General features: G+C 40.5%; 1 protein-coding gene across 8 annotated transcripts in view; it reads right to left on the reverse strand.

Moving 5' to 3' along the window:
* Nucleotides 1-27,558, reverse strand: part of TACC2 (transforming acidic coiled-coil containing protein 2) — a 136,094-nt gene that overhangs the window by 22,423 nt on the left and 86,113 nt on the right. For 5 of the 8 annotated variants that reach the window (XM_051619309.1, XM_051619304.1, XM_051619307.1 and 2 more), the window contains 5 exons: nucleotides 18,140-18,297; nucleotides 9,184-10,492; nucleotides 5,953-5,988; nucleotides 4,405-4,465; nucleotides 3,169-3,376 (listed from right to left, as the gene is read on the reverse strand). In XM_051619309.1, coding sequence (XP_051475269.1) covers nucleotides 3,169-3,376; nucleotides 4,405-4,465; nucleotides 5,953-5,988; nucleotides 9,184-10,492; nucleotides 18,140-18,297 — 1,772 coding nt within the window. The remainder of the gene's footprint in view (nucleotides 1-3,168; nucleotides 3,377-4,404; nucleotides 4,466-5,952; nucleotides 5,989-9,183; nucleotides 10,493-18,139; nucleotides 18,298-27,558) is intronic. The other 3 variants (XM_051619305.1, XM_051619308.1, XM_051619306.1) reach the window with 2 other exon arrangements.

Below are 27,558 nucleotides of genomic sequence, written 5' to 3' on the forward strand. Positions count from 1 at the left end.
AAGGACAACAGTGTGGTTACTTAAGATAAAAGGATACGTAAAATACCTGCATGCTCATTAAACAAAGGATGAGACAACAGTCCAGTTTACTGGGCTATTTTCACATTTTAGTTTCAGAGGAAAAGCCTAAGGCAGGAAGATTTACAAAGAACCCTAAATCTAAACCCTAATAAAAACACATATCTTTACTGCTTCTCTACTTCTAATCTCATCATTAAACTGGAGGGAATAACCAGTGTTTCTTTCCAATCCATGGTCACCCAGCAGTAGATAGAGAGGCAGGCAGCTAAAACATGGCAAAACAGAAAAGAGCAGACCTTCCTGCACCACAGCAAAAGCAAAGACTTTGTTCAGTGACACCTTAAATTTAAAAATTAGAAACATAATTAATTTGTCCTAATGATGTATTTTACTCTCTTTCCATGAGTTAATTCAATAAACCACTTGTGTAATTTCATTTCCATTATAGGTAAGTTCTAATGAATGGTACACTACCATTTACATTATGATAAAAGGATGTACTAAAATTCTTCTAGATGTGGGCAGCTTTTGAAAATTGGAGCTTTTATCTGGAAGACAGTGAAGATCATTTGCTCTTCTTCCAAAACAAACCAACCCTAATGATAATCTCTTATCTGTGGTGTTAAAAAAAAATAATAAAAATAATCAAAGGGTGCAATGTGAGTTTACATTGCTCAGGTTATTTTAATAATAAAAAGCACTGTAATTCCACAAGTCTACATATTTTGTCAACCAACCACTAAAGAGGAACAGCCACAAGCTCTCAGTACCTGACACGTGGGAAATAGTAAAATGCGTAAGTGAAGAGAATCCTACAATAGCAGGCTCCTCATGTTTAAATTCCTGGCACCTCATGATTTTAATATGGACTGGGAGTTAACAAGGAGCCAGGCAAGATGGACATCCTCCTGGAATCAGATACAAGCCTCCTCCTAGTAAGTTCAGTGAGGTGCAACACCAAGGGTTATGGGGCAGCTTTACCAGCCCAGACAGTAATGGTGGGTGAGGGTTCAAGCACACTCTGGGACAGGAGACACAGGGGCACTGCCTTCCACTTGCCTGCAGAGCTGCAAGTGGTTTGGCCATCATTGCAACCCAAACTGCCTTTTGGGACAACATGTCTTTAACTTTACTGTCTGTGAAAAGGCAGAACACAGATGGAAATACTTCAGCTAGAAACAAAAGGGAAAACACAGCTCCCTAAATGCAGGTTTTTTCATCTCATGGCTCTCAGAAGCTGCAAGCATAATTAGACACTATCTCCCCTCCCAGGTATCTCCTCTAAGACATCATCTCCCCTCCAAAATCTTAGGCTCTGGTTATCTCTATACATTCAAAATCTACAAATGCCCAGAACATCCCATGAAGTAAGGTAATTATCTCTTATACATACATACATATGAGAGACTTACTAAGTGATGTCCTCCAACTCCTCCCACAAACAGCAGCAAGATCACATCAGAATTTCTGCTAATAATTACTGCTTTTTTTTTTCTGGTCTGTGCAGCATGAAAATGGCAGCAGTTACAGCAGCACATGCAAGAGCTGAGAGCGGGATGTGTTGGCTGACTCAGTAGCTGTGGCTGTATCTGTACAAAAGCCGTGTTAGGTTACAAGGTAACACTGATACTGGTTGTCTGGGAGGGGGAAAAACATTCACCCCAGGACTCAGCCCTGGAATTACTCAAAAAATTCTCAATGCCACAGGAGCAAGAGTGTCAAGGGGGAAAAAGTGATGATTTTCTTTAAGAGATCTGAAAAGCGGAAGCATTGTTGATTATAATTAGCATGTAATCTGAAACTCCAGCTATAGTATGCAGCACACATGAGACAAGACAATTAGCATTTAATTAGGAGCTTTGCTCACTTTCTTCTACTCACTTAGATAGCTAAAATGATTGGCTTCGAGTATCTCTCACTATTCTTTTGTTCCATTTCCTTCCATATAATTTCCAAGATCTGAGAGGGCTTACTTTAAAAAAAAAATTCTTAATTTTTTTTGGTAATTAAAATGAAGCCGGTGTCTAAAATGTATAATTTGACAATAAAACCAAATGGATTTATCCAGACTTAAATCTGTACAGAAGACTCAACAGATTTCCAAAAAGCCCAGGCCACACAAACATATTAACCTGTGCATATGGACACGTGCAGTCCCCCTAAACCCACTGTTATTGTTCATGCCTTTTAATATCAAATATATTTGACCAAAAAGCTTAGCAGTTCTTCATTAGGTAAGAGCTCCTCAGACCCAGTGGCTTAAAGTAGCTTTCATGGTAGATTGGGACTTGGGTTAAAAGGCTGAGGAAAAAAAATACATTCTGATCAAGAAGAAGTAGTTTAAGCCAAGTTAACCTCATGCATTCTTCCCACCCACAAAGCTGAAAATCTGCCCTTGGAGCAGATGTTACAAAGCAGTGTTCCCTCTGGTAACCCAAGGAAGGCCACACACAAATTGCCTGAATTTTGTCTCTTCTACATTTCACAGACCTGGCGTGACAGTTCTCCTAAGGGAAACTTCCAGGTTTAGCTCACAAGTATTATTAGGAAGGGAAAACAGGAAAAATCTTCATAAGCTTATCTAAAAGGAAATTTTATCTGACACATGAATCGTAACTATTTTATGCAGGGAATATCTTGGACATTTTTATGCATCAAGTTTTAATCCGTACCAGGATCCTAGGAACCTGAAGGAGAGATGTAAAGGACCTTAAAGCAACACACAAACTTTGATGAGAACTTTCGCCTGAGACCTTCTCCCATTCAGGTTAGAGGAACAGATTCAGGCAAAATCCATAGTTCAGTGACTCTGGATCCAAGAGCATTAACTGAGTGGTTTCAGGCCCCAGTCCCCCAGGAAGGCCCAGAGAGAACAAGCAGCGTGCACAGAACATGAGAGAGCTGTCTACAATTAACCATACAGAGGAAGCAAAAGCCTTTCTTTCCTTTTCCTTTAAGCTTCCTCTCGACTCTTTCTTGAAAACTCAAGGTGAGCTGTGGGAGTCAGATATTCCTCATAATTGCCAATTGTTCCCAAATAATACAGTTCACATTCAGCAAAGGATACACCAGTATCTCCAAATGAACCAAACCCCCGTATCAGTAAACACAACACCAGCTGGATGCACAGTCCCTCCCAAAGCATACCCTCTGTGGGAGAGCTGAATTTGGTCTCGTTAACAAATGTAGACAGGTCAGATGGTTGTGGGTAATCCTGTTTATCCGTGTTCAGGTCCACAGTCATGCAGGTCCATTTCTGACTGGTCACTGAAGATGCCAGTTTCTCCTCATCTGTGGCATGAACCACCGTGGATATGACGGGAGGCGTTTCTGGAGTGGGCAGTGGAGTGGGATCCTGCAGAAAACAAGCACCAATTAATTCTATTATCTTTCAGTAACACACTGAATAGTCAACTCCTTAATTTCCACTGCAGGACCACTGTCATCTTTTTGATTCCATACTCTTCACTGCAGCTCTGTGCAAAACACTTAATGAAAAATATCAAAGTCCTTCATTTAGAACTCAACTAGCAGCAAGTTTACCCAGCACAAATCAACTCTTTGATGATAAACATTGCAAAGCTGCCTTGATAACAAGGAAGAAAAAATCCAGAGCTGTTTAAATCTGTTTTAGGCACTTGACATAAGTGGCACACATCACCCATGGCTGGATCTTTGACTAACAAAACTGACTTTTTAGGCTTCCCTCACGGGAGAAAGCCTTCATAGATCCGCGAGGTCATGAACCCTTTCTTCACTTCTAGGCTGTCAAGCAGCAGAAATAAAAGGGGAGGATGGATAACAGGAAGATGAACAGCAGCATGGAAGGAGCTGTGCCACATCAAAGCACTCAGGCCTCGGTAGGCAGCACAGCTTTTGTTAACTTCTCTTCCAAGAAAACCACCTGCCAGCAGTTTACAACATGGAATAAAACCATCCAAGCACATGTTCCTGGTAGATCAGCCCACTTGTTTAATTTCTATTTCCCTTCCAGCCCACCAGTTTGATACATTTAGTTTCTTACTTGCTAATCTAAAATTCCAGTGTGGTCAGTTACACTTAGCTTTTCAGAAAACCAATTGAAGACATTTATTCCTGTTGCTGCTCCACTGTAACACAGGACTTTGCAAAGGATGTACAGTAAGAGTCTAACTGGAACTCCAGAGCAAATACTAATACACATTGTACACACACTTCTAGAGACCAAATTTCAATACCTGATGATTATAGCATATACTTGCTATACTTGAACATCAACAGGCTTATATTCTTTACAAAACCCTCTTCTATTTTAAAATATGCAATCATACAATTAATCAAATTTCACTTTTTTGCCCCTATAGTAACACAAGCTACATGCATCCAAATAAGGCAGTACTTTACCTGAGAAGGAGGATCAGATAGTGGGGATCTTTTTGGTGATTTTTTCACCCTAAATGTATCACTGAAAATAAAGTTAAAACCATTAATATGGTAATACCAGTGAGAATCAGGTCATTTCACACTTAGCAAGAGACAGCCACAGACAATGCAACCTCTGCAAGCCCTTCTGCTTGATGCTTGGAAATCCCATCCATTAGGCAGCAGCACCACAGAGAAGCATGCCATAGGTACATATTCTTGTCATGCACTTGGAGCAGGCCTGGCTTGCCCAAAAGCTGAGAAAAGCAGGATTGCCATATTTTTTCATGCCAACCACCAGCACATTTACAGAGCAGCATTGCAGCTCTATTGCAATTCAAATCCCTGCTCCACCACACAGACATCCTCAGTGGCCTTAAGCAAATCATGTAGCTTCTGTCTGTTTCAGCTTTCCATCTGAAAATTAGGTCTAAAACACATAGTGAAATGAGAATTAAAACTGATAAACTTAGACATTAAACTCCAGAGACCCCATAAATCATTGAGAAAAGAACTGATATGCTTTGGGTGAAGTACATAAAAAACAGCTGAGGCAGGGGGTGCCAGAACAAAGCTCTATCATTATAACTGTGCACAGTGGATCCCCTCCCTCTTTAAAACAACTACAGCAGCAAATATGGCAATTCTGCTCCAGCTTCCCCTGCCAGCTCACAGGGCAGGCTGGGAACACAGACACTGTAGCCCTCCAAAACCCCACAGGTCTCAATGAGACAAAAGGAATGAAGAATAAACATGATGTCTTGGTGAATAATTATGGATGTTGCTTTTATGTTCATTCACAATTGGTTAAAAATATTTTCTATCAAGGAAATAAACCAATTTTCCACCTGTTCTCTTGAGGGATTTTGCCAGTTATTCAAACACACTTTTGCTACTGACTAGAAAAAAGAGAAAAAAATCATACTGAATTCATGAATAAGGACTTAACATTTGAAATGAGATGCAGTAGGAAAAATTACTGCCCATCAGCTCTTCCGTGATGAATAAATGGCAGGATCAATACTAGAAATTATAATAGTGGGTTTCAATAGGTGGAGGGTAAATCAATATCACATCCAGAGGGGAAAATTAATTGGACAGCTGAGAATCAGTGTGTTCTAAGCTACTCATTATCTAGTTATGATAGCTGGAAGTAATTAGGATAACTTATTCCTTTAAGAAGGAGAAACACTTTTCTGCAGCATTTGTGAAAAACTGATTGTACAGTGTTGTTGTACAATGGGAGAAATAAAAAGTTCACAATTTAGCTCAAGGATGCAAAATCTTTATAGCTTCCGAAAAAGGATCTTCTTTGATAGGCAAACAGATAATGAGGCAGTAGATCCCTCAAACTCATTCACAGCAAGAGATCTTACTTAAAATGGCTTTCATATGTGTCAGTGAAGTGAAATAGTTAACATAAAAGCTTCATGCTGAATAGGAGCTGATCATGCTGCAAAACAAATGAGTGAAATTAAAAAGCCCGTAAATCAAAGAGGAAACTTGAATTGTTAGCTTAGAATTACTTACAACAGAGAACATACAGACATCACATCTTCTACCATCCTAAGACAAATAAGACAAAGAAAAGAGAGACAGACAGAAGGAACTGACAAAAAAGATAAACCTACAAATACTCTGTTAATGTGTTAAGGCAATCTGGTCATGCATATTTTCTACCTTCATAATATTAACACCTACTTTTATTGTGAAATGCATGGGGAGAAAAAAAAAAAATAATGAATCAAGCCCCTCAATGTTTTCAATTTCAATGTTATACTTCTGACACTCTTTCATCTTACAGAGCACATTTTTCAAAGCTGAGGCCTCCAAGTTAAGTTCCTGTCAACACACTAAGTGCCCTTGCCTTCCCTGACAGTAGCCACCTGCTTTCTCTTCAAAACATGCTGTTTGTTGTTATAGAGGATATAAAATTCTTCTTGAAGGAAAAAGCACAGTCATACAAGGTTTTTTGTGCCTGTTGATTTCTTATGACAGCACAGAAAAAGCTACTTGACCATTTCAAAGCGTTTACTGAAGTCAAGAAAGAAAATGACATTTCTTTAAACTTCATCTGGTTTGACTCTCTGAACCTGACTTTGTGCGCTGAGAGGACAAAGGGCCTGCCTCAAGAAAAGATTTCATCTAGCTTATAAGCTTGGCAGCTTCTGCTCAGATCTCCTCACGTGCAATGCTACTGAAAGCCAGCACCTTCCCTTTCGAAACACAGCCTCCTATCATCCAACAGTTCCCACAGCAATGTCCGTACAAGGTACCTATTTTTATTCATCACTACAAGGAGGCACTCAGGAGGCATCTGCTGCTCTTCATTCAGTATCATCTGAGCTAGATTATCTATCTCAAAACAGCTCAGCACTTGGGTATATGACCCAAGAGTAATTTGCGTTCTGCTGACATCTCTTCTAAAAATCTCCTCTTCAATGCTTAGACTGCAGGTTTCATTCCAGAATAAAAGCTGATTTTTATTGATTTAACACAGGTAAGATTGGCATATGGCACAGATTCAAAGCAGCACAGGCTTAGCAATGGCTTAAACTCATGCCTGGCTTCTTCACCTCCCATAGGTCTAACCTAGAAAACACTGTAATACTGTAAAAGGAACACATTTTCTAACTGGTCGGTACAGTTGCATTTCTGCAGCTCTCAATAGTGCCAATAGCCCCCTCTGGCTTTTCAAAATTACCAGCTATTTCAGATTTACAAGTCCTGGTACATCACAGTACAATTTCCTAATCCAAACCCCCTCCTTTCTACCCCTTGCAGCCGAAGCATCTTGCAGTGGCTTCTCTCTCCCTCTCCCTGCCTGGGCAGACAGTGTTCCAAGGGCCCTTTTTGTGGAGAGAGACCAGAGACAGGCAGAGACAAGCAGAGCCCCTGCTTTCCTTGGCATCTCCCAACAAACCTTGGGCTAATTTTCTTCTAGAAAATATTATGGCTTCAGGCTGTGTTGTGTATTAATATGCAGATTCTCATCTCTGATAGAAACCACTAACAAAAGTAGGTTATGGGGCTGCAGGGAGCAGACACACAACACAACCCAGTGCAAGAAGTCCCAGGCAAGGGCTGGGAATTCCTGCATCCCTCCTGACCTACAGCCTGTAAGCTCTGCTCTAAGGTAGTTTCCCTCCTTCCACCATGATAAAAAGCAGCAGGGAACTTTAAACTGTAGGTCAGGGCCATCCTCTGATTGATTTTCCCAAGGACGGATGTGGTTTGGCAAACTCTTTGTGAACTCATGTTGTCCCTATATTAACAATTTTGGAATTGATTCTAATATTCACAGCAGATGGGTGGACCCAAGAGGGTTACACTGGAGGTCTGTCAACTCCACTGCAGCTACAGGAAGACTCTGGCTGGCTGCAAATATCAGACTTAAGGATCTGGTGATGTTAAAATTCCCCTCTCTCCCTCTGCACTTCCCTGGTAAGATTCAAATTGTTTCTCCCTCACAGTCAGACTTTTAAGACTTCTTGTTTTGGACAAATTCAGTTTGGACTGGAGGCTCAGAAAATATGTCAGCTTAACATGTATCAGAACTCCTGCCTTGATTTCCCCTAAATTTCAGGCATATGTCAAAAAGAAGCACCACCAGAACAACTCCAACTGAACTCAACTATAGAGTGATCTATAATTTTTGTAAGTTAGAAGTGCCCCTAAAACAAAAAAAAAAAAAGGCACAATATTCCTCAAATCTGTCAAGGGATGTGAACTAGACAACTAGAAGGTTGCTCAGCAAAAAGCTGAATAAATTCCACATCACTCCATAAAGGTAATTGTTTGTACTGTTTTACATTAAAAATGTTATCATCAAATTGTGAGACTTTTGTAATTTTCAAGTCACATTTTTGTTAGGTAGTTGAAACATGTAAGTCATAAAGAAACATGCCATGAGATACTTCCTTAGAGATACACACAGAATATTAATTTCAGATAAATGAGATATAAAGTTCCTGATTATGAACTCAAAAGAATCATGTCTGAATGGGTAAGATAACATGCTCACCAGAGAGTTAACCATGGAATCCATGCAAGAAATAATTAACTAACTATCTAAATAGCTAGAGTGTTTATCCTGCCAACTATGTCTAAAAGCTGGGTATTTCCCTACCATGTAGCTGTCCAGGGGATTTTAACCCTTCTACAGAACCATAAGCTCTTTCACAGAAAAGGAACTTTCCACATTTTTTTACTCTTGTATATAAAAATAGATATTTCAATACTGCACTCTTCTGTCTCAGCTTATTTTCTTTTCAATACTGTAAGTCACTAAATAAAACCATCTTCCTGCTGTGTGCAGTAGGAGATTTGTTGCTGCCTTGATATTTCATGTCTCGCTCTCCAAACCCTGATTCACAACATACTCTTCACAAAACAGGTGTGAATACTTTGATCAGCCTAAACAGTATCAAATGCCCAAGATGAGGTCACTAGAAATTCAGCCCAAAATTGATAAAATTTGGCCTTAATCAGATTCAAGCCTACGCTGAGCTGCAAAATTTCAAAAATCCAATTGCCTGGTCTGGCTTTATGTAGCCCTGGTAGTCCAGGAACATCAAGTCTGGAAACACCAAACTATTGAGGAAAAAGGTTGAGGGAAAGCAAATACAGACCCCCAGCATGAGTCCAGTTGTGTGGCTACCAACACTCACCTCTCTAGTTAAACATAAACCACGTGTAACTGTGCAAAGGGGCAGGAATGTCTATCTGCTCATCTAGAAACATCTGTGCCCTTTAACTTACGTTTTTAGTGGTGTCTTCTTCTTTTTTGCAGGTTTATTCAAGTTGTCTCCTTCAGTTCCATTTGTTTCATTGGCATTGGCTGGTATCTCAAAGGAAGCTGGAGATTTGGAGGGCGAGCTGGGTATCTTAGAAGAAGACTTGAAAGGCTCAGTAGAGTCCTCACACATCTCTGGCTCAAAACTGTACGTTTGTTGAGGCAGTTTGGGCGATTCTTGCATTTTTGTACTAGATGAGAAGGGGTTAAAATTGGGATCATCCCACTTGTCAATATCAAAAGTGTAAGAGCCTTTTGTGATAGGGATTTCATTTGGATCAGTGGGGGACTTGGTTGGCGTGGTTGGAACATTGTCAAGCTTTTCCACTGATTTTTTAGTCTTTGGCCTCCGTAGCGGCATTTTAGCACCAGGCTTTTTACCTGCTCTTTTGGGAGGAGGAGTGCTCTCCTGCTGGTCTTCACTCACCCCTTTTTCTTCAGAATAATCAAACTCCAGCCTCACTGCAATGCCTTTGACTGGAGGGTCTTCTTGTCCTCCAGTGTCTGGAGGAGTCACCTCCACAGCCTCCGGTGCCGTTGTAAGAGGTAGTGTTTTCCTACTGGCAGGGGGAGAGTTTTGTACTTTGCTGCTTCCAGTGCTAAACGCACTAATCCCTTCAATACTGTCTGGATCCAAAGGGCTGGATCCTTCAGGCACGGGTGGGGCCTCCTGTTTCTCAGCAGAGATTTTAGAAGGTTCAGTACATTCGAGCTTTACTGAGTCAACCTTTGCTTCCAATACTGGTTTATCCTCATCTGCTTGGCCAAGGTCAGATGGTTCTTGTGGTGTTTCCTTCACTGGTGGAGCATCCAGAGGTTTCTTTGCTGACTGCTTCTTTTTGAAGGAAGCTGGTCTGGATTTCTTTGTTCTCTTGAGGGTACTGGAAGCACTACTTGAACCAGTACCGTACACATCTGCTGCTGGTGCTAATGTCTCACTATTGCCCAGGTAAGATGCTCCATCAAAATCACTTGCTTGCAAGCTGAGAGATCGAGACAATGTAGATTTGGAAACTGGGACTGAATCGGTCGATTTTCTTCGAACATTTGCTTTGGGATCACGATTCTTTGACTCTGGAGAGCTGGGTCCTAAGGCATGGAGAGAATCCACAAACTCAATGTTATCAAAGTCCAAGTTGTAGGTCCCACTGCTGGCTATTGGCTTGTCCTCATCGAAGACAGTGGAGAAAGAATGGGAAGGGGGGCGGAAAGGGCTTTCTTCAACTGATTCACTGTGTGGCACATCAGTTACAGGAACAGTTTCTGAAGATAATCCTGTGGGAAGAAACACAAAAGTCTGTCAATTTTAAACACGGTTTTCAAACTGGGGCTTCATAATTTTTACCATAATATTACTGCAAGTAAAAACAAAAACAACGGTTAAAATAATGCAAAACATTAAAAAATGCTAAGCAATGATTAAAGGACATACAAACCAAAGCTCCCTTTTCCATATATCAGCTAGATCAGGGGAAAAAAAATTGTTCTGTTCTCCCCAGAAAAGGATTCAAGGCAAGTTTCATGAAAACACAAAATATGTATTTGCAATAGCCTCTAGAGCATCTCTTCTAAATTAATTACCACTTAGATCAAGAGGTGGATATTACTACCTATGTCAAATGCCAGAAAAAACTGAACATTAAGCACTTTATTACTGCTGTTTTCTACTATTACAAAGAGTTCACAGGACTGAGCTCTTACAAAGTAAATTCCCTGTAAACTGACTGGTGCTTCAGCACTTACATGTTGATCCTAAGTTTTGTTTCCCATGTGCTATTTTTACCAGTTTCCCAGAGGAACATTCCTTCCTCTCCACAACCTATGAATGCTGCTCCTCTCTCTGCCCCAAGCAGCCAATACACTGTACTTTGACCTCATAATTCCATGTATATAATGAGGTGATGAATCACTGAGAATTTCCTATGAAGTGAACTATGGTAAAGGTAAGACAGTTAGTCAATTAGAGTACTGCACAAATATTCTCTGTTGAAAATCTTCCTGTAAAATAACACTAGCAGCTCCCTACAAATTATTTAAAAGAGATTTCTCAAAGTGCAGCTCTAATTCCTCAAGGAAGAGAAAACGTATAGAGCTAATTATGTGTTAAAACTGTGAACCCAGCAGCTTTTCTTTGTAATCAAAGATTTGCTTATGGAATGGAATCCTAAAAACATTTCTAGATGTTTCTTGACTTGGGATGTAACAGCTGCATTGGATGACGTAAGAAATAAACAGTGCCTATCACAAAACAAAAAATAAATAAAATATATATATATATATAGGTAGGAAAGTAGTAAGACAATGGTCCTTTCTGCCTTCCAGTTCACAAATGTTCATTACTAAAGTGTTTTACAAATTCTGAATATGTTTTGCTTCTGCTGTCGTTGTGCTGCTCCCTATGTGAGTGTCACAGTCACCTCTGCCTGTGTGTGTGTGTCCCAGTCAGGGCACTGGAGACCTGGGACACCTCTCTCCAGCACAGCTCCAGCTGGGGTCCTGGGGTAAACCAGATGCTCTGAGCTCCCACTGACACGTCCTGGAGCAAGACCCCCTACTGACTGTTTCCTATGGAAGCAACATGACATTCTTCATCTTGTCAATGTTTTAAATTATGCAATTATAAACAGCCAAGCAAAACCAAATGCTTTTCTCATCCTTAAACGATTTCAGAAAAATTTATACGTCTTTTTCATTCCAACTTTGATATGTTTTGCAAAGCAATTTCCATTTTAATTTCCCATTAATGTTGTTAATAAAAGCAATGCAGACAATCAATAATTACTTTTAGTCAGAAGCTGTGAATGGATTAAGAACAGAAAAAAACCACATTTTTTCTTTGTTTCAGGGGAAATGACATGTCTACATAGAGATTACAAGGATTATTATTTATGGATGTAGAGGACAGAAAGAATTTAAAGACATTGGACATTTCCCAAAGCAGTACCTTAGAGTGGCATGTATTTCCAGGGATTGTCACAGGAATGACAGCTGAACAGTTTCTCTTGTAAGGTTGTGGAAGCTTACTGAGCTACATCAATTAAAACAATATTTTAATGAGTTTTTCTGCTAATTGAATGCTAATAATGTGGCAGTACTTCAGGGCAGTTTATTTTTCTCCCTAATCCCCACTGGACTGGTCTTGGTTTCAGAATGGCTGAGTGGCCACTAATTAGACCTGATTTGCTGGTACTCACTTCACTGAGACTTCTGTTCAGGGGACTCAGAGAATGCTGTGAAACTCCAGCATGAGACTGATCTGTGCATTTTACACTGAGATGGATATGAAAGACATTTTGGGGAACACATTACAGTAAACACTGGCATAGCTCAAGTATGTCAGCAGAGTACAAATGTAGGTCAGCATGGCAGTAAAAGGGGGATCTGAACAAGAAACCATCTGCAATCCTGCGTTGTTTTCATTCCAGCATGAGCCAAAGGCCTCAACAGGATTGAGGCCCCTTGTTCAAAGTCAGCACAAGCATGCATTTAAATAAAATAAAATAAACTGATGCCCTGCAGGACTTGGACTGTAAATAACGGGTGTGGTAGAGCTGAGGTTAGGGATGCACGGCAGCAGCAGAGAGAATGTATGAGGCTTTCCAGCTGCTCAGAGAAGAACAGCACTCAAATCAGGTGGGCTCCACATCGTGCAGAGCTTTAATCTTCTGTTACTGCTGATTTCACAACTTCCTCCTAATCAAATCCTTTGCTCAGAGTATAGATTTCTGCAGAATGTCACTCAACTCGCTACTGTGATATTTAGATTGTTTGTTTCTCAAACAGGATGTGAAACTGTTTCAGGAAACATGGCTTTTGGTAGCACTGTTAGAGTCTTCCAGCATTACACCAGAACTGTCTCAGTACTGGTAACAGCAGAAATGCTGGAGAGAAAAACATGAGAGTTGGGGTGTTCAGCCTGGAGAAGAGGAGGCTCCTGAGAGACCTTAGAGCACCTTCCAGTGCCTGAAGGGGCTCCAGGAAAGCTGGGGAGGGACTTTTCACCAGAGAAGGCAGTGACAGGACAAGGGGTAATGGTTTTAAACTGAAAGAGGGAAGATTTAGGTTAGACATCAGGAAGAAATTCTTCACCATGAGGGCAGGAAGGTGCTGGAACAGGTTGCCCAGGGAGGTTGTGCAGCCCGGTCTGGTGGGAGGTGTCCCTGCTCATGGCAGGGAGGTTGGAACCTAATGGGCTTTAAGGTCCCTTCCAACCTTCACCAGTGTATGACTCTATGATTCTACTCAGGATGGCAAAGCACAGCTTTATTACCACAAAGAGACAGCAAGACCTTCCTTGACACTAACAGCCTATTCAGAGAGCAGTCCCATTTGTCCTTTTACATCTAAGAATTAAGCAAATCAGCATTACTAATTACATTACATTATTAGAATGCAATTTGATTGCAAAGGAACACACTACAACACAAGCCATGAAAATTAAGGCAGGACTTGCCCTAGAGAGGGGCCAGCACAAGGTTTTAAAAAAAGTTTATGCCTTTTATTGGTGCTGAGGGTCACCCACAATTTATACTGGTAAGAGCTGCTCACAGGTAGATATTAAGTTTTACAAAGCATTTCAAGAACTGGAAGCACAGCAGGGAAACTTATGTTGCCATAAAAACACATGCAATTCCTGGAAAAAATCTCTTTTCATGAATTTAAAAAGAGGGTCCAAGTTCTGCTCTTCCATAAAGAAATTTATCTGGACCAGGTACAAAAACCAAAACCAATCCCAAAACAACCAACAACAACAACAAAAGACCCCAGACTTCTTGTATCCAGATGATGAGACCGCTCAATGAGAGCTGCACAACAAGTTTAATGCTTGGCATTTTCACCTATCACCTCTTATGGCAGAATCAAAAGTTGCTAGAAAGATATTACAAGCCCTTTTGCATTAATAAACAAAACAAATTTCTGTTGTCAGCATTAACAAGGAGAACTTCTAAAAAAATAATAAAAAAACCCTTTTCTAGTCAACTACAGGAATGTTTTTCTTGTATGTTATAAAACAGACACTTTTCCAAAAGCTTTTCAGGCAACTCCAAAATTGTTTTAAAGGTATTTTAAAGAAAATGAAATATCTTCATGAGCTATGAGCTTATCTGCATAATTTCTTTATGAATAATGCAAATATACTAAGGGGTTAGAATATATAAAGTACTTCTAGCTATTTAAAAATATTTTTCCTTTTAAATTACAGCAAACAATTCTAGCAGTGCATTGTGTGGTAAGGCAGTTGAGCATTTTATTCTTTGTTGAAGTATCTTTAAAATAGGGGGAACCCAATTAGGCTGAAAATAGGTCTTAACACTGCTGAGCTGGAAAAAAAAAATAAATACTCTTTTGAAAGGCTTAGAAACAAAACTTAACTAGATCCAACAAAGCAAATACAGAAGAAATGAAATCCTAGTTGTTTTCTAGAAAAAAGCAAACAAAGAGAAACCCTTGGAAAATGCAGGCACCCACATATTCCTTTATAATGCAATAGCTCAGTAGACAAGTCCATTTTGCCTATAGCATGTTTACCTAATAGTAGAAGTTTTAAAACACAGTTTATTTCAAGTTTCTGCTTGTTATGAATTGCCTTTGGAATTTTAAAATCAATTAGTAGTGCTATTTTTAAAATTACCGAAAAAATACTTTTTATTCTGAGACAAAACTTTAGATATAAAGTTTATCTTCAATTTTTCTGTGTCAGGCTTCAAGAGGAAAAACATGGAGAAGAATGTTTTTCTCCCAAAAATTTGGTTTGCTTTGTTTGGGTTATCATCTCTCTGCTGGAAAGCCTGACCTCAATTTCCCTGGCACCAAAAGGGCCTAAATGTAGGTCTCCCATATCCTGATCAATGGGCTGTGATGCACAGAGGGGACTCCAACTCTCACATCTCCCCTGTGTATATAATCTGAATTCAATAATTAACTGGGAATGGTGGTGGAGGGGTAGAAGAAATGCCCCTGCCTAGGCAGGAATTTCTGGGTAGAAACAGGGGGTATTTGGGAGAAAGGGCTTGGGGCACTTTCTGGTGCTCAGATGGATAGAACAAAGGACAAGAGGACACTGCTATGAGAGGCTGACGAGACAGTCAACAACAACTGAAAATACTACCAAAAAATAATAAAATTAAAAAGTAATAATTAAAAAGCACTCTCAAACTCATTTGCCTGGAGAGTATAACCCACTTTCTGGGATTCAGAGGTAGTTCCCATACATGCTCTCTTACTCCTCTTCCTCCCCATTCTTGCCTGCAGCCTGGCTTCCCTCTTCTGCTCTGCTGCTGATGGACTGGAGCCATGCAGCAGGTTTTACTCCACAAGGAGCTGGCACAACCCCAGGATGAGTCTAACTGCATTTCACTTTCATCATATTTATTAAGCTAGCGTTGAAGTCAACCTAATTAAAAACTCCACTCTTGGCTTCCCAGCAGTGGGGTCCAGCTGCTGCACTAATGATATCATGCAGCATAACTGCAACCGTCTGCATAACTAATTATTCTCATATATAGATGAAATAATCCTTGGAAAAAAACAAAAAAAAACCAAAAAAACAAACCTACTATGCTTCCTCCTTCCAGCCAAGCACACGCTCTGTCACCAGCCTCATGAAGGAGACAAAGCCATGCAGCTGGTGATCCAGGAGCCCAGCTGGAGGTTGCTGCCTCTCCCTGGGTCTGTGCCAGGCTCTCAACTGCCCAGATTCCTTCTCTGTTACTGAAACCTATTTATTTAACTGTATGGTACCAAGGAGGAGCTCTGCCTCAACTGCCCATAATCCTGAGGAAAAGACTCATTCTCTTTGTGTGGAGCCATGTGCAGAACTGATGAGCTAAGTAAACTACAAAATAACTGTTACTCAGGCAGTTTATAAAGTACAAAATGTTTGACTGTTCACATTTCTGAAGCAGCATACAAACACCTAAGCTGTAACTGAGCATTATTAATTTCTTCTAAAGATTTCCAAACCAAATGAATGCTTTGTGTTGCCCTCCTACACTTGAATTTCTTCTGCATTACGCATCTAACTTCCCTCACATAAATTACCCTCTTGTATAACTGCATTTTGCATCAGTTTGGGATGCTGAACACAGCTCTGTTAGTTTGTGGTGACTTGCCTCCCATGGACAAATCTCATTTGCTATATTCATAGAATCATACAATGGTTTGGGTTGGTAAGGACCTTAAAGATCACCCAGTTCCAACCCCCCTGCATGGGCAGGGACACCTCCCACCAGACCAGGTTGCTCCAAGCCCCATCCAACCTGCCTTGAACACTTCCAGGGATGGGGCAGCCACAGCTTCCCTGGATAACCTGTTCCAGTGTCTCACCACCCTCACAGTGAAGAATTTCCTCCTAATATCTAACCTAAATCAACCCTTTTCCAGTTTTGATCCATTGCCTCTTGTCCTCTCACTACAAGCCCTTGTATATTAAATGTTTTAATCTCTGCCATTCTGTAGCCTTCATCATAGTTCACACTGGCTAATAAAAAATAGATATATTCAGTTTTCTACATTTCTTTAGAAATACCTGAAAGGATGGGGAGATCTGGGATATAGGGAGGCAAGAGTCACATGTGTCAGGGAAGCACATATGTAATCAAGGGTTTGAAGATAATCTATTGCAGTAATTAAAAACACACTCCGATCCTGTTTAGCATGTGCTCTTTTGTTCTCTCAGAACTTATTTTGTAATCACTAGATTGCAAAAGATTAGAATAATTAAAATAGATGGAGAATGAGTAAGGTTGTGTCCTGCAATGAAGAGGGAACTGCAACAGCAGATAGGAAAGCGCCAGGGAGTCTCAATTTTTCATTTTTCTTTTCTGGAATCAGTTTGTTGAACATCTTTCTAGCTTCTTATAACCTTGTATCATAAATCACAATCTTAAAGAGCATTCTCAAAGCATAAGTCCCTAAATGCCTTTTGTGGCTCGAGATATTTGTAACTTACTTGTCACTTTCCCAAAGATTTAAATCCAAACTGGATGTCCTTTGTAGCACACACACTAGCCACAGACATTATTGCCTTTGTCCACTGCTAAACACACCCTCTTCTGCAGTGGAAATGGAAGCTTTAAAGCACTGCCTGGCAATGCTATGCATCTTTCCAAATGAAATACAAGTGAACAGTTGTCTGTAATTAGAGCAAAATTACCTGTATACAATTTAGCCAGGTGATCAAGATGACTTGACTTGCAGATGGGAAAAAAGACAGCATAATGGGGAGCTCAATCTTAAAACTGTTGAGCTGTCATCTGACAGCCCAAACAAAGCTATTTTGGGCTAATTGAGTACTTTCTACTCCCTCATGTTCCATTACTCAATTTGGAGAATAAAGAACATTCGGGGGGGGGATGGGACTTCTTTGGTTTTTTAAGCACAATATTCCCTTTTTATTTTCTCAGATGTACCAACTTCTGTATATACATATTATACACACATTTGCACATGCTTCCCTGTTCCTTCTATAAAGCTAATATAAATATTGTTCTAATGGGCTTTTTATTCACCTTCTGTTTCAGGGTACAATACATTTGAGAATAACATTTTGTTAATTGTCACAGTTAATGGTGCTCACCCAGGTACCTGCATCTGTACCTGGTATCTCCTTTTTCTACTCACCTGCCTTTATAAAGGTCCTACAATTCTGAGAAGAGGGACTGAAGTTTCCCTCAAAAAGGAGAAAGGTTTAGCTAGAAAACTCCTCTTTATTATTTATCAAATGCTGTGAACAGATTAACCAAAACTTTATTTCAGGAGGTGAGAGGGTTTTTCCTCCCAGCATGGATAATGCCCAGCATACACTGACTAACCTTCCAAAAGACATTTTATTAGTGTCAATTCCTTACCTGTGCTTACACAAACACCTCCCTGCAGCTTTACCTCCCTCACTACCTGTCCCACTCGTTACAAGCTTGTTACCTGTGTCTTCCAAGGGCAGCTGGGGTTTTATCTCTTGTTCTGCAGTGTCTGCTGCAACTGCTGCTGCCACTTCAGGGGGTGGCTGTGGAGGTGAAGGTGGTGCCTTTACGGGTGTAGTGGACTCCGGGGTCTCAAATGCTTCTTCAGAGTCAGAGCTCCTGGGAAAAACATCAAACAAGAGACTAATGAGAAGAGTCAAGATTCTTGTTGGCAGGTCTGCTTGGAAATGCAGGGCTTTCTGAGCTGATGACATCCACCTCAGCTGTCGTGCTACCTCTACATTTCCCAAAGGAGATCATACATGGCAGTATGGTTTCCAGAACAGAGTATCATGGCTATGGTCTTTATAAGCCTACATAGTCTATATATAAGTCTTTATGTTACTTAAGGAATCTTGTCTACAAACAAGACTTCTTGTCTACTTCAAAACTAAGGGCTTGCAGTGAGATGACAAATGGTAATAGATTAAAACTGGAGCAGGGAAGATTTAGGTTAGACATCAGGAAGAAATTCTTCACTGTGAGGGTGGTGAGACACTGGAACAGGTTGCCCAGGGAAGTTGTGAATGTCCCATCCCTGGAAGTGTTGAAGGCCAGGTTGGATGGGGCTTGGAGCAACCTGGTCTGGTGGGAGGTGTCCCTGCCCATGCAGGGTGGTTGGAGCCAGATGATCTTTAAGGTCCCTTTCAACCCAAACCCTTCCATGATTCTATGATTTTTTTGTATTACAAAAGTAAACACACTTGAAAATAAATCTGTCCTGCAGATCCTGCTTTCCAGTGTGAAGGCAGCTTGACCACACAGGCAAGAAGCTGTCCTTGGCACAAGTGTTCTTAGATTAACTAAAAAGAAAAATAAGAAAAGTATCTTCTCAAGAGAATTTCATAGCTGCATCAAAAACCCCATCCAAAACAACATCAAATTTCTGTGTGCTCCTACAGAGAAAGCAGACATGGAGATCCCTGAGGTGCAACAAATCCTTGTGCATCTTGCTCCCAGAGAAATACTCCATTCTGCTTGTAGCAGAATTTCACCATAGCCCTGCTTGAACAGTAAGTGCATGGGTTTGTTACATGAGGTCAGACAACCTGCAAAATGCACCAGAGTCCTGGCATTGCCCATAATCCTTTTCTAGAATTGTGTGCTCACACAGACAGAAAAACTGTAGGGACCATAGCACTACAGCCTTAGGAAACTGTCCTAGATCTGAAACCTATAGATCTTTTTTTGGCTTTAAACCAAGATGAGACCAAAGTTTAACTTTTAAACATTTTTCCTCAAAGCTTTTTGTTTGGGAGCAAGGAATACAGTAACAATGGTGTCATATGCAAAAAAAAAAAAACAACAAACACATGTTCAATAAGCATTTCTGTTGGTCAGATGCAGATTTTTACTGCTGATCTGTAATAAACTGAATTGAACATGACAGTTTCTTAAAGGACAGGACTGATTTGCTTACTTGCAGTGATTGTTTCCATGGCCATAGTCTCCACAGCTCCTCACACCCCACATGCCAGTGCAACGGAGATAAAATTTGGCATGAAATTAAAAGCCACTTTATCCCCTCAAAACAAGCTGTCCTGATTCAAGCACCCCTGTAATTTTGTTCAGGTTAAAAGGTAACTCTGAGCTGCCAGATTCTATTTCTCAAAGCTTGTGATTATTTTAAGCAGCTGGAAGTCAGGAGAAGTGTAAGTACAGGATTTGCATTCGATTACACTTGCCTAAATCTATTGCAGCATGAAGCCTTCAGGGAGCTGGGGAAGAAAAGACCCCAATGTCACCCCTAAGAGCTCGAGGAGCACAGCAGGGCTGATCCTTCCCAGCTGTTTCTGCAGAATCCCGATGGGAATTCCCACCACTGGCACACCATCAGGGCACACACCGTGGCCTGACACCCACCCCTGTCTCCCTTGTCCTATCACCCCTACTTCTGTGCAAAGCAAAAGGAGGTCTGCCAGCTAATAGCTTTGGATATTTGCATTACTTGGGGATTTTTGGAAATATAATTTTCCCCAGTCTTGTCACCACCTGAGGAACTGCTCAAAAATAGTGTGCCTTTTCTTCCAATGAATCTATTGCTGCAGCTACTCAAAATACCTCTTTGTGTCACTGCTTAAACCATGCTCATTCATCAGGCCACAGGAAAGTCAAATTGGAAGAGGTAGGCTGCAGCATTTTAAGTTATATCCCTTCAAAGATGCACCATGGTTTAAGTTCAAAATATTTTAAGCTTAAGCTCAGCTGCAAAGAAAGAGCTTCTGTAAATAAAACTGCACAATAAGTATTCAACAAAATACTTTCTCTTCCTTCCACAGAGCTGGTTCAGGAAAATTTAAGTTGAAGACTGAAAAAGTTCTGTAATATTTTATCAGTAGAGAAATTAAATAAACCTAGAAAGCTGTTATCTAAACCAACAAAACCAAAGGTAATTCATATCTCCTAGTCTTTCATATCATTCTGCATTGCACTGTACTTAATGCTTTACTCTCTTAATTTCAAACCCAGAGTGTTACTTGCTCTGTAAACACTGAAACAATAACATTTAGACCCCTCTTTTCCAAACTGTCTGTATAACAAGTAACATTTACAGCAAATACATAGATATATGCAATATGATTGAAACTGAAAACAGTATTTCCATGACCTACTCATATTTATAACTGCTTTGTTAAACTGGCTTGATGGAGCAGTTCTGTGTCCTCCTTTATTTAAATGTTGGAGAGATTTAATGCATGTTTCTCTCACTTTTAAGGGAGACAACTTTGCTTACTTGGTCTCCTCCTTGGATAAGGTGGTCATAAATATTTGAAATGAAGAGAAATGTCTGTTCTTTTTTGATCAATGTGAGATTCCACTCTGGAGAACCTCCTGAGTCTGTGGACAGACAGTTATGGTGCCTGAGCTCCAGCACACAGCTTTATTTTGCTAATGTTTAATAATCCCCCAAAGATTCTGATGCAATACTCCTCATTTTCAGCTGCACCCCTCAAAAAACAGCAGTGTAATCAAGTAAGAACTGTCTTATCCATAATCCAAATGCTGCTGAGTTTGTTATGAGAAGGAATAGGGCTGGTAAAATATGGTATTTAACAAAGAAACATGAAGAGAAGCAGAATAACAGAAAAAAGTTCTTTGTCATAGCCTGGGATCTGGGAGAGAGCATAAAGCCTGGAAGCACATACCAGGACTATGCTCCGAGGAGGACATTACATATATCCTGGAAAAATGAGATCCTGTGTTCAGTTTTCCTTAGTGAAAATACGGATGGTCTCTCTTGCATAAGATATTTTTAAGACTACAGTCCTACTTCCAAATGGTCAGAAAAGATTTTCCCAGAACAACAGGATTTCCTGTGAAAAGGAAATTACATTTTTCAGCCAGTTCTATTCATTATGTCTTTTCTCTGAGAAACACGGCGAATACACAGAACACAACAAAAACAACAATAAAAAAAGTAAAAGAAATAATGCTGCTGTAAAGTTCATGGTGCAAAACAGATTGCCAAATTGTGACAGACCATGAGAACCAGCACCAATTCAAAACTGCACAAGGAGAAGCCACCACAGATCCAGCTGTGGGTAGGCTCTCATGAAAGGAAGGGCCTTTGTATCACCTAGAAAATTATACTGAAGCTCCACCCAGGGATGAAGGAAGGTGAGATGGGATGTGTTAATTTCAGAGATGGAGCACTCATTTGCTGGACCCAGCTCACAACATTGTGGAGGCAGACCATGTAAGTGCAGAGGCTGAGTCTGCAGGAGGTTGTGGAGCAGTGATGAGTGAAGGCTACAGGAAGAAACATACATTCGTGCAAAGATTTAGTCAGCTTTCGAAATTAGTAAGAGCTTGTCTGTATAACATATGTCATAGCCTTCATCTGTAATCCTTTGCTTTTTGAATATAACAGACAAAACATGTATAGACTGCAGAAGCTACAAAATGAGTAGGTGATAGTAATAGAGTACAAAATGGCTAGGAGTATTCCTTCAGTCCATCTCTTTCATCTCCCTTCTTGAAAGACAGCCAGCAAACAGCAAATCTAACACATACAGATGGGGTCAAGAAGCCTGGAAGAACTAAGAAATGCAAGAATCAGAGCAGAACAATACAAATTTCAAAACACTGCATCAGCACATGGAGCAGGAGCACTCCCACTCTCCTCTGGAAACTTTGAGGTCTTGCCCAGCCTGTTACATAAATCTCTGGAGGAAGTACTGAAGGGAGTCACTAGTGCTGACTTCCCTTCTTCACCTTTGGCCTTGCGGAAATGCAGCCTCACGAGTTACATCACCTTCTTTTGCAAACCACAGATGCTTATAATTTGCAGTCCTCCCCGATTTCAGAATGAAAAATTGCCCCTTTTTGTCACCGTATCTGGAAAGCACACAGTGAGAGGAAGAGTGAGATTTCTTTGTTCCACTGGCTCCCCTCACTCTTTGCTCTCTTCAGGCATGACAGCCACTGAAGTGAGGTCACCCCAGTTGTCACTTAGAAACTTGATTCATTAAAAAGTAGTTTGCAACAGCACTGTGGCCTTCAGCCACCTGAGGAACCCTGCCATCTGCCTCGGGTGCTCCTCATATTTCCAGTACAGCACTGTAACCAACCCAAGTGTGCACTCTGGTTTTATTTCACAGGAATGAAGGGGATGTCTGATATGTAAAAGAAACCGAAAAGCAGCATTTTGGCACCAGGACTGATGTGCTGTTTACAGATTGCCCTCTAGCTGTGGGGTGCAGGATGGCTGGAAGTGCATGGAGAAATGGAGGCCTGTCTCAGACAGCACACAATTCCTACCTGATAAACCTTAACTGGCAATAACTTCTGAAGCCTTTACCTGAGATACAGCTGTACTACCTGAGATACAGCTGTACTCCCTGAGGGGGAGGAGAAGGAAATGGCTATTTTGCCTGTTTTTCCATCTCATCTTTTGATCCATGTGTCCTTTACAACTGGCTGGAGCTGCTGTTCAAGGGGAAACCAGCTGCCCAAGTACACCCATCCCCTCTAGGCCACCTAAAGCCCCACCAGAGCGACCTGCAGATCTGTTCCCTTGGGCCTTCAGAACCAAATGACAAAAAAAAGAGCACACAAGGCACATGCATCTGTTACCAGAAGGACATCAGGCAATGCTTGGCTTCCGTGCTGAGATTTCTGTGCACCAGAGGTACTAGGAGGGCTCTGAGACAAAGAGGGTGTCCAATGCCTTGTGATGGAAGGACACTGCTTTGCTGAGACACAAACACCTGAAGTTAACACACAGATTCCATCAGACCTGGCCCTCCAAAGCATCTGTAGCTCTTACATTAAGGTATAAATTTCACATGAGTATTTACTGAACAATTTATCATACACGGCGAGAGGAATCTAAATCAGAAGGGGGAAAAAAAAAAGCCACTTCTTACAATGTTCAATTTAGTGCTGAAGATGAGTTTTGGATTTCGTTCTTGTAAATCCTATTGGGAAATGAGCTGGAAATAAAAAGGAGGAATGAGTTCTGTAGTCTCACCTCCATCGATCACTTTCAGAAATGATCCTCATAAAACCTGCATGAATAATTTAGGTCTGTTTTACTGATGAGATCAGAACCAAGGATGCAGGGCTGTGTACTTCTGGGGTCAATCTGTTCTGCATGTTACTTAGGCAGGCACATATCCTGCACTGGCAAAAGCCACACAGGCTGAAAAGACTCTCAGTAACCTTAGCATTTAGAGTTTCTAAAGCCAGAGAGACAAGGCACGGCACTCAAAATAACACATTCATTTCAGTCAAAACTCTTCCACTGTAAACTGTCTGATAAAACCTTTTCAGATTTCCAGGTCCCATTATCAATAGTTGAACTGGTTTTCTTCCACATAGTTCTTAAAAAAACCAAAATCAGGTAAACAACAAACAAAAAAAGAACACTGAGGCAGGATGTTTCAGCAGCACATCTCTCAAGATGAAGCTCAGTCCTTCTCTCAACTCTGTCACTGAACTCATGCCCACTTCTGCATCCACCTCGTCTGCTTGAGGTGAGATTTCTTACCAGCATGAACAGCTTGCTGTGGAAGTATGAAGAGTCCAGAGAGGGAAAATAGATTACTCAGTACACATAAAATTCAAGGGTTTCTTCCTTCTGTTTATATAAAGTTTAATAACTGACAGCCTCCTATAATTCACCTTGTGGTATCACAAGATTGCAGTTACACAGCTCTGTAGTACAGACACATACAATCTTCCTCTTTTTTTTTTTTTTTTCCCTCAGGCTCTAACAAATCCATCTCTGGATCATAATTCAAATCACCAAGGGAGCCCAAATGGTAATTCCTTTCCTGGAGATCAAGTTACCAATTCAGGTCAGCAGCCATTAGCTGACCAAAGGGCCTACTCACAAGGACTAAGAATATTCAACAGCTACAACAAAAGGTCATTTTTTCATCCCAGCACTAGGTTAGGATAATATCAAAGATGTGTCAATTTTGAATGCTGTCATTTTTGTACAGTATTTGCCCACTCAGTGACTTGCAGCTAGCATTTCACAATAATTAGCTTCTTTTAACATGAGAATTATTAGCTATGTCTTTGTTCACCTACATGCTTTGAATATGAAACATCCCTACAAGGTTTACATTTTAATATTAAATTTGTATAGCAACATATAGATGGATGAATGGTAGATTCATCTTGTTATTTTAGGTATTAAATATTAAAATTTGATGTCTGAATTAGTCTACCTATCAAACCAAGCATCCAAGGATCTGTTAAACTCATGGTTTTATAAAACAACACAAATACAAACAGTGATAGGCAGAAGACTAACAAACAGTATTTTCCTTCTCTCTAATAAAATAAATTATTGACATGACAGGACTTCTCAAAAGAATTCCACAGTACAGATAGCTCTGAAAACATTTTGCCCAGAGAAGAGCAAACCCAGTAACCTTAGCCCAGCCTACCAAAGCTCAGGGGTGGGTGACTTTTCAGGGACCACTGAAAGCCATCTGCCTTGCTGCATCTCCCCCATGGGGAATGCTCTCAGTGCTGGATCTGACATTTGTATTGAGTCAGGAGCCAGGGGAGGTACAAACATGTCACTTACATGTCACCAGGCTCCATTTACAAGACAGTTCCTTTAGGGACACATTTCTGACCATTAACTATTAATGGACTTCTCTCACACTGTTGTAAGCATATTCAGTGACAAGATCATCTATCCTACAATTAAATAAATTCACAACAAACCTATACTGTGAGGAGACAAATGTCAAAACGGGTGCCAAGTAGAGAATGCTGAGAGGGAGACAGTCAGATCACCCACCTTGCCTTCAGCTGCTATGGCACCATACAACTGTTCCACCAGAACACTGGTACTGATTTGTTCACACAAGATGAGAACTGAACCTTGCAAACAAATAAAACAATGTTTGATACCTTCACTACAGCCACAGGAAAGCCAGAGTGGGTTGGTGCCTGAGGGTCTGCTCCACTGAAATGTAAAATGCTCCAGATTATACCAGAAGTCAGTGGGAATTCATGGCTTTCCAGTGCTATGCCTGTACTAAGCACATCCATCCCCTTTTGGGGATATGTGTAGCATATGTACAGAATATATATCATAAGTGTACCTGAAAAGGCAATTATGCTGCTCTCCTGTATTGCAACACTGGTGCCACATTTTACAGGTTTCTGAATTGCAAAGTCTGATCATCAAAACAAAACCACCATTTCAGCACAGGATTATTTCATCTTAATAACATAGGGGAGTAACTTTGGTCTTACTTTATAACACTTATCATTAGTGGCCTACAGATCTTCTCTCTTTGTTTTTATTTTAAAACCGGATATGGCTCAATGAAAAAGAGGTACCTCTCCAGCTTCTTTAATCAAATCCATTTAAAATAATTTTATAGAAGGAAACCCTGAACTGAGGTTTATTTCCTAGGTATTTTCATTCTTTATGCTGTTACCTTTCTGATGCAGTAAGACCTTAATAAAAACAATACTGTAGGACAGAAACCCAGCATTTTTTATAAAAGGTTTTTGTGAAAGAAGATATCCAGTCAAAGTTGGGGGGTTTAAATAGGAATTATGGTTTGCATTCATGGGTTTCTGCAGCAAAAGTACTATTCCACAAAATCATCTCAAGGCTTCTTCCTCAGCAGAGGTATTTTGCCCAACATAAGAGCAGGATAAATGTCGTATGTTCACTTGATGTCCTGAACTATAATGCAGCAGAGAAGCATCCTTTGCCTTTCTCACTTAAGAAAAAAGCTTTTATCAAACAAATCCCATTCCACTGAAACAACAAAGACCTACTTTAGTACAATGCAATTACACAGGAACTGATATTGACAGTGATGTGTGCAGAAAGCAGGGCCGGCAGTCCTCTCCAGAGAAGGATTTTAATACTACTTCAGCATAAATATTCCTACAAGACCTATGGAAAACATGGCTCCCCAGAAAAATAATCACTATTCCATCAGAGGTTATACTTCCCAGCCCATGAGTGGTGTGTCATGACAGGCACAAGGTCTCATTTAGGGACAGAAGGGAGGGAGATCACTCTGCTTCACGCTCAGAGGCAGCCAGAATTGTTCCCCTGCTTTGTGCAGCTTTCTGTGGCTCCTCCACTCCGTGAGCCCAGGGCTTTAATATCTTCTGCTGCCCTAGCACATCTCAGACAGTTCAGCTGAAGTGGTCATGATTTACACCAGTGTAAATTTGGTGTGAAAGGGTAAATATGGCTCAGTTATGTGCTGCTGCTGATGTAACACTGCTGAGCCACTTCACTGTTCTTTCAGCAACATTTGATGTCCAGCATCAAGCCCTTGGACAACTTTGTGTCTGAGCTGAGAGATAAGAATCTGGATTACTTTTTTTTTTTTATGTAGGTGAGGTAACAGAAATCAAAAGCTATGCTCTCCTTTTTCAGATCATTATTTGGGACTTTAGCAATTGAAAAGAATATCTTGTGTGTTATCCAAACCACACCGTTCTGTTTGGAAATGTGTCTTCTAGAATAGATTGCAAAAAGAAATGTATTAATCCCTTACATTAATTAATGACAGTAAAAAGGCATTTTTTTCCTCACAGGATGGTTATATGTAGAGAACAGAATGAGAACTGCACTGAAGGAGAATTAAAAGGGCATAATCATATTTAAAATAAGGTTGATTTAGGGTTTTTAGCCTACTGCACTATAAGTAATCTTCTTACCATAACTGGTATTGGAAGAAGAAATTATTTTTTCCTGCTTTTTCTGCTTGTTTATTCGGCAATTTTCAGAGCATTTTGTGCAGAAGCCAAATTCACACTCCCCCAACAAAAGCCATTTCCTGCTTTCACACAGCAACCAGAAAGAAATGTCTCAAGCTGTGGGAAGCCACATCTGAAGGAAAAGAGACTGAGGGATAGAACATGGCATACTTACAGCAA

The sequence above is a fragment of the Apus apus genome, chromosome 4 (assembly GCF_020740795.1).
Source record: "Apus apus isolate bApuApu2 chromosome 4, bApuApu2.pri.cur, whole genome shotgun sequence".
NCBI lineage: Eukaryota > Metazoa > Chordata > Aves > Apodiformes > Apodidae > Apus > Apus apus.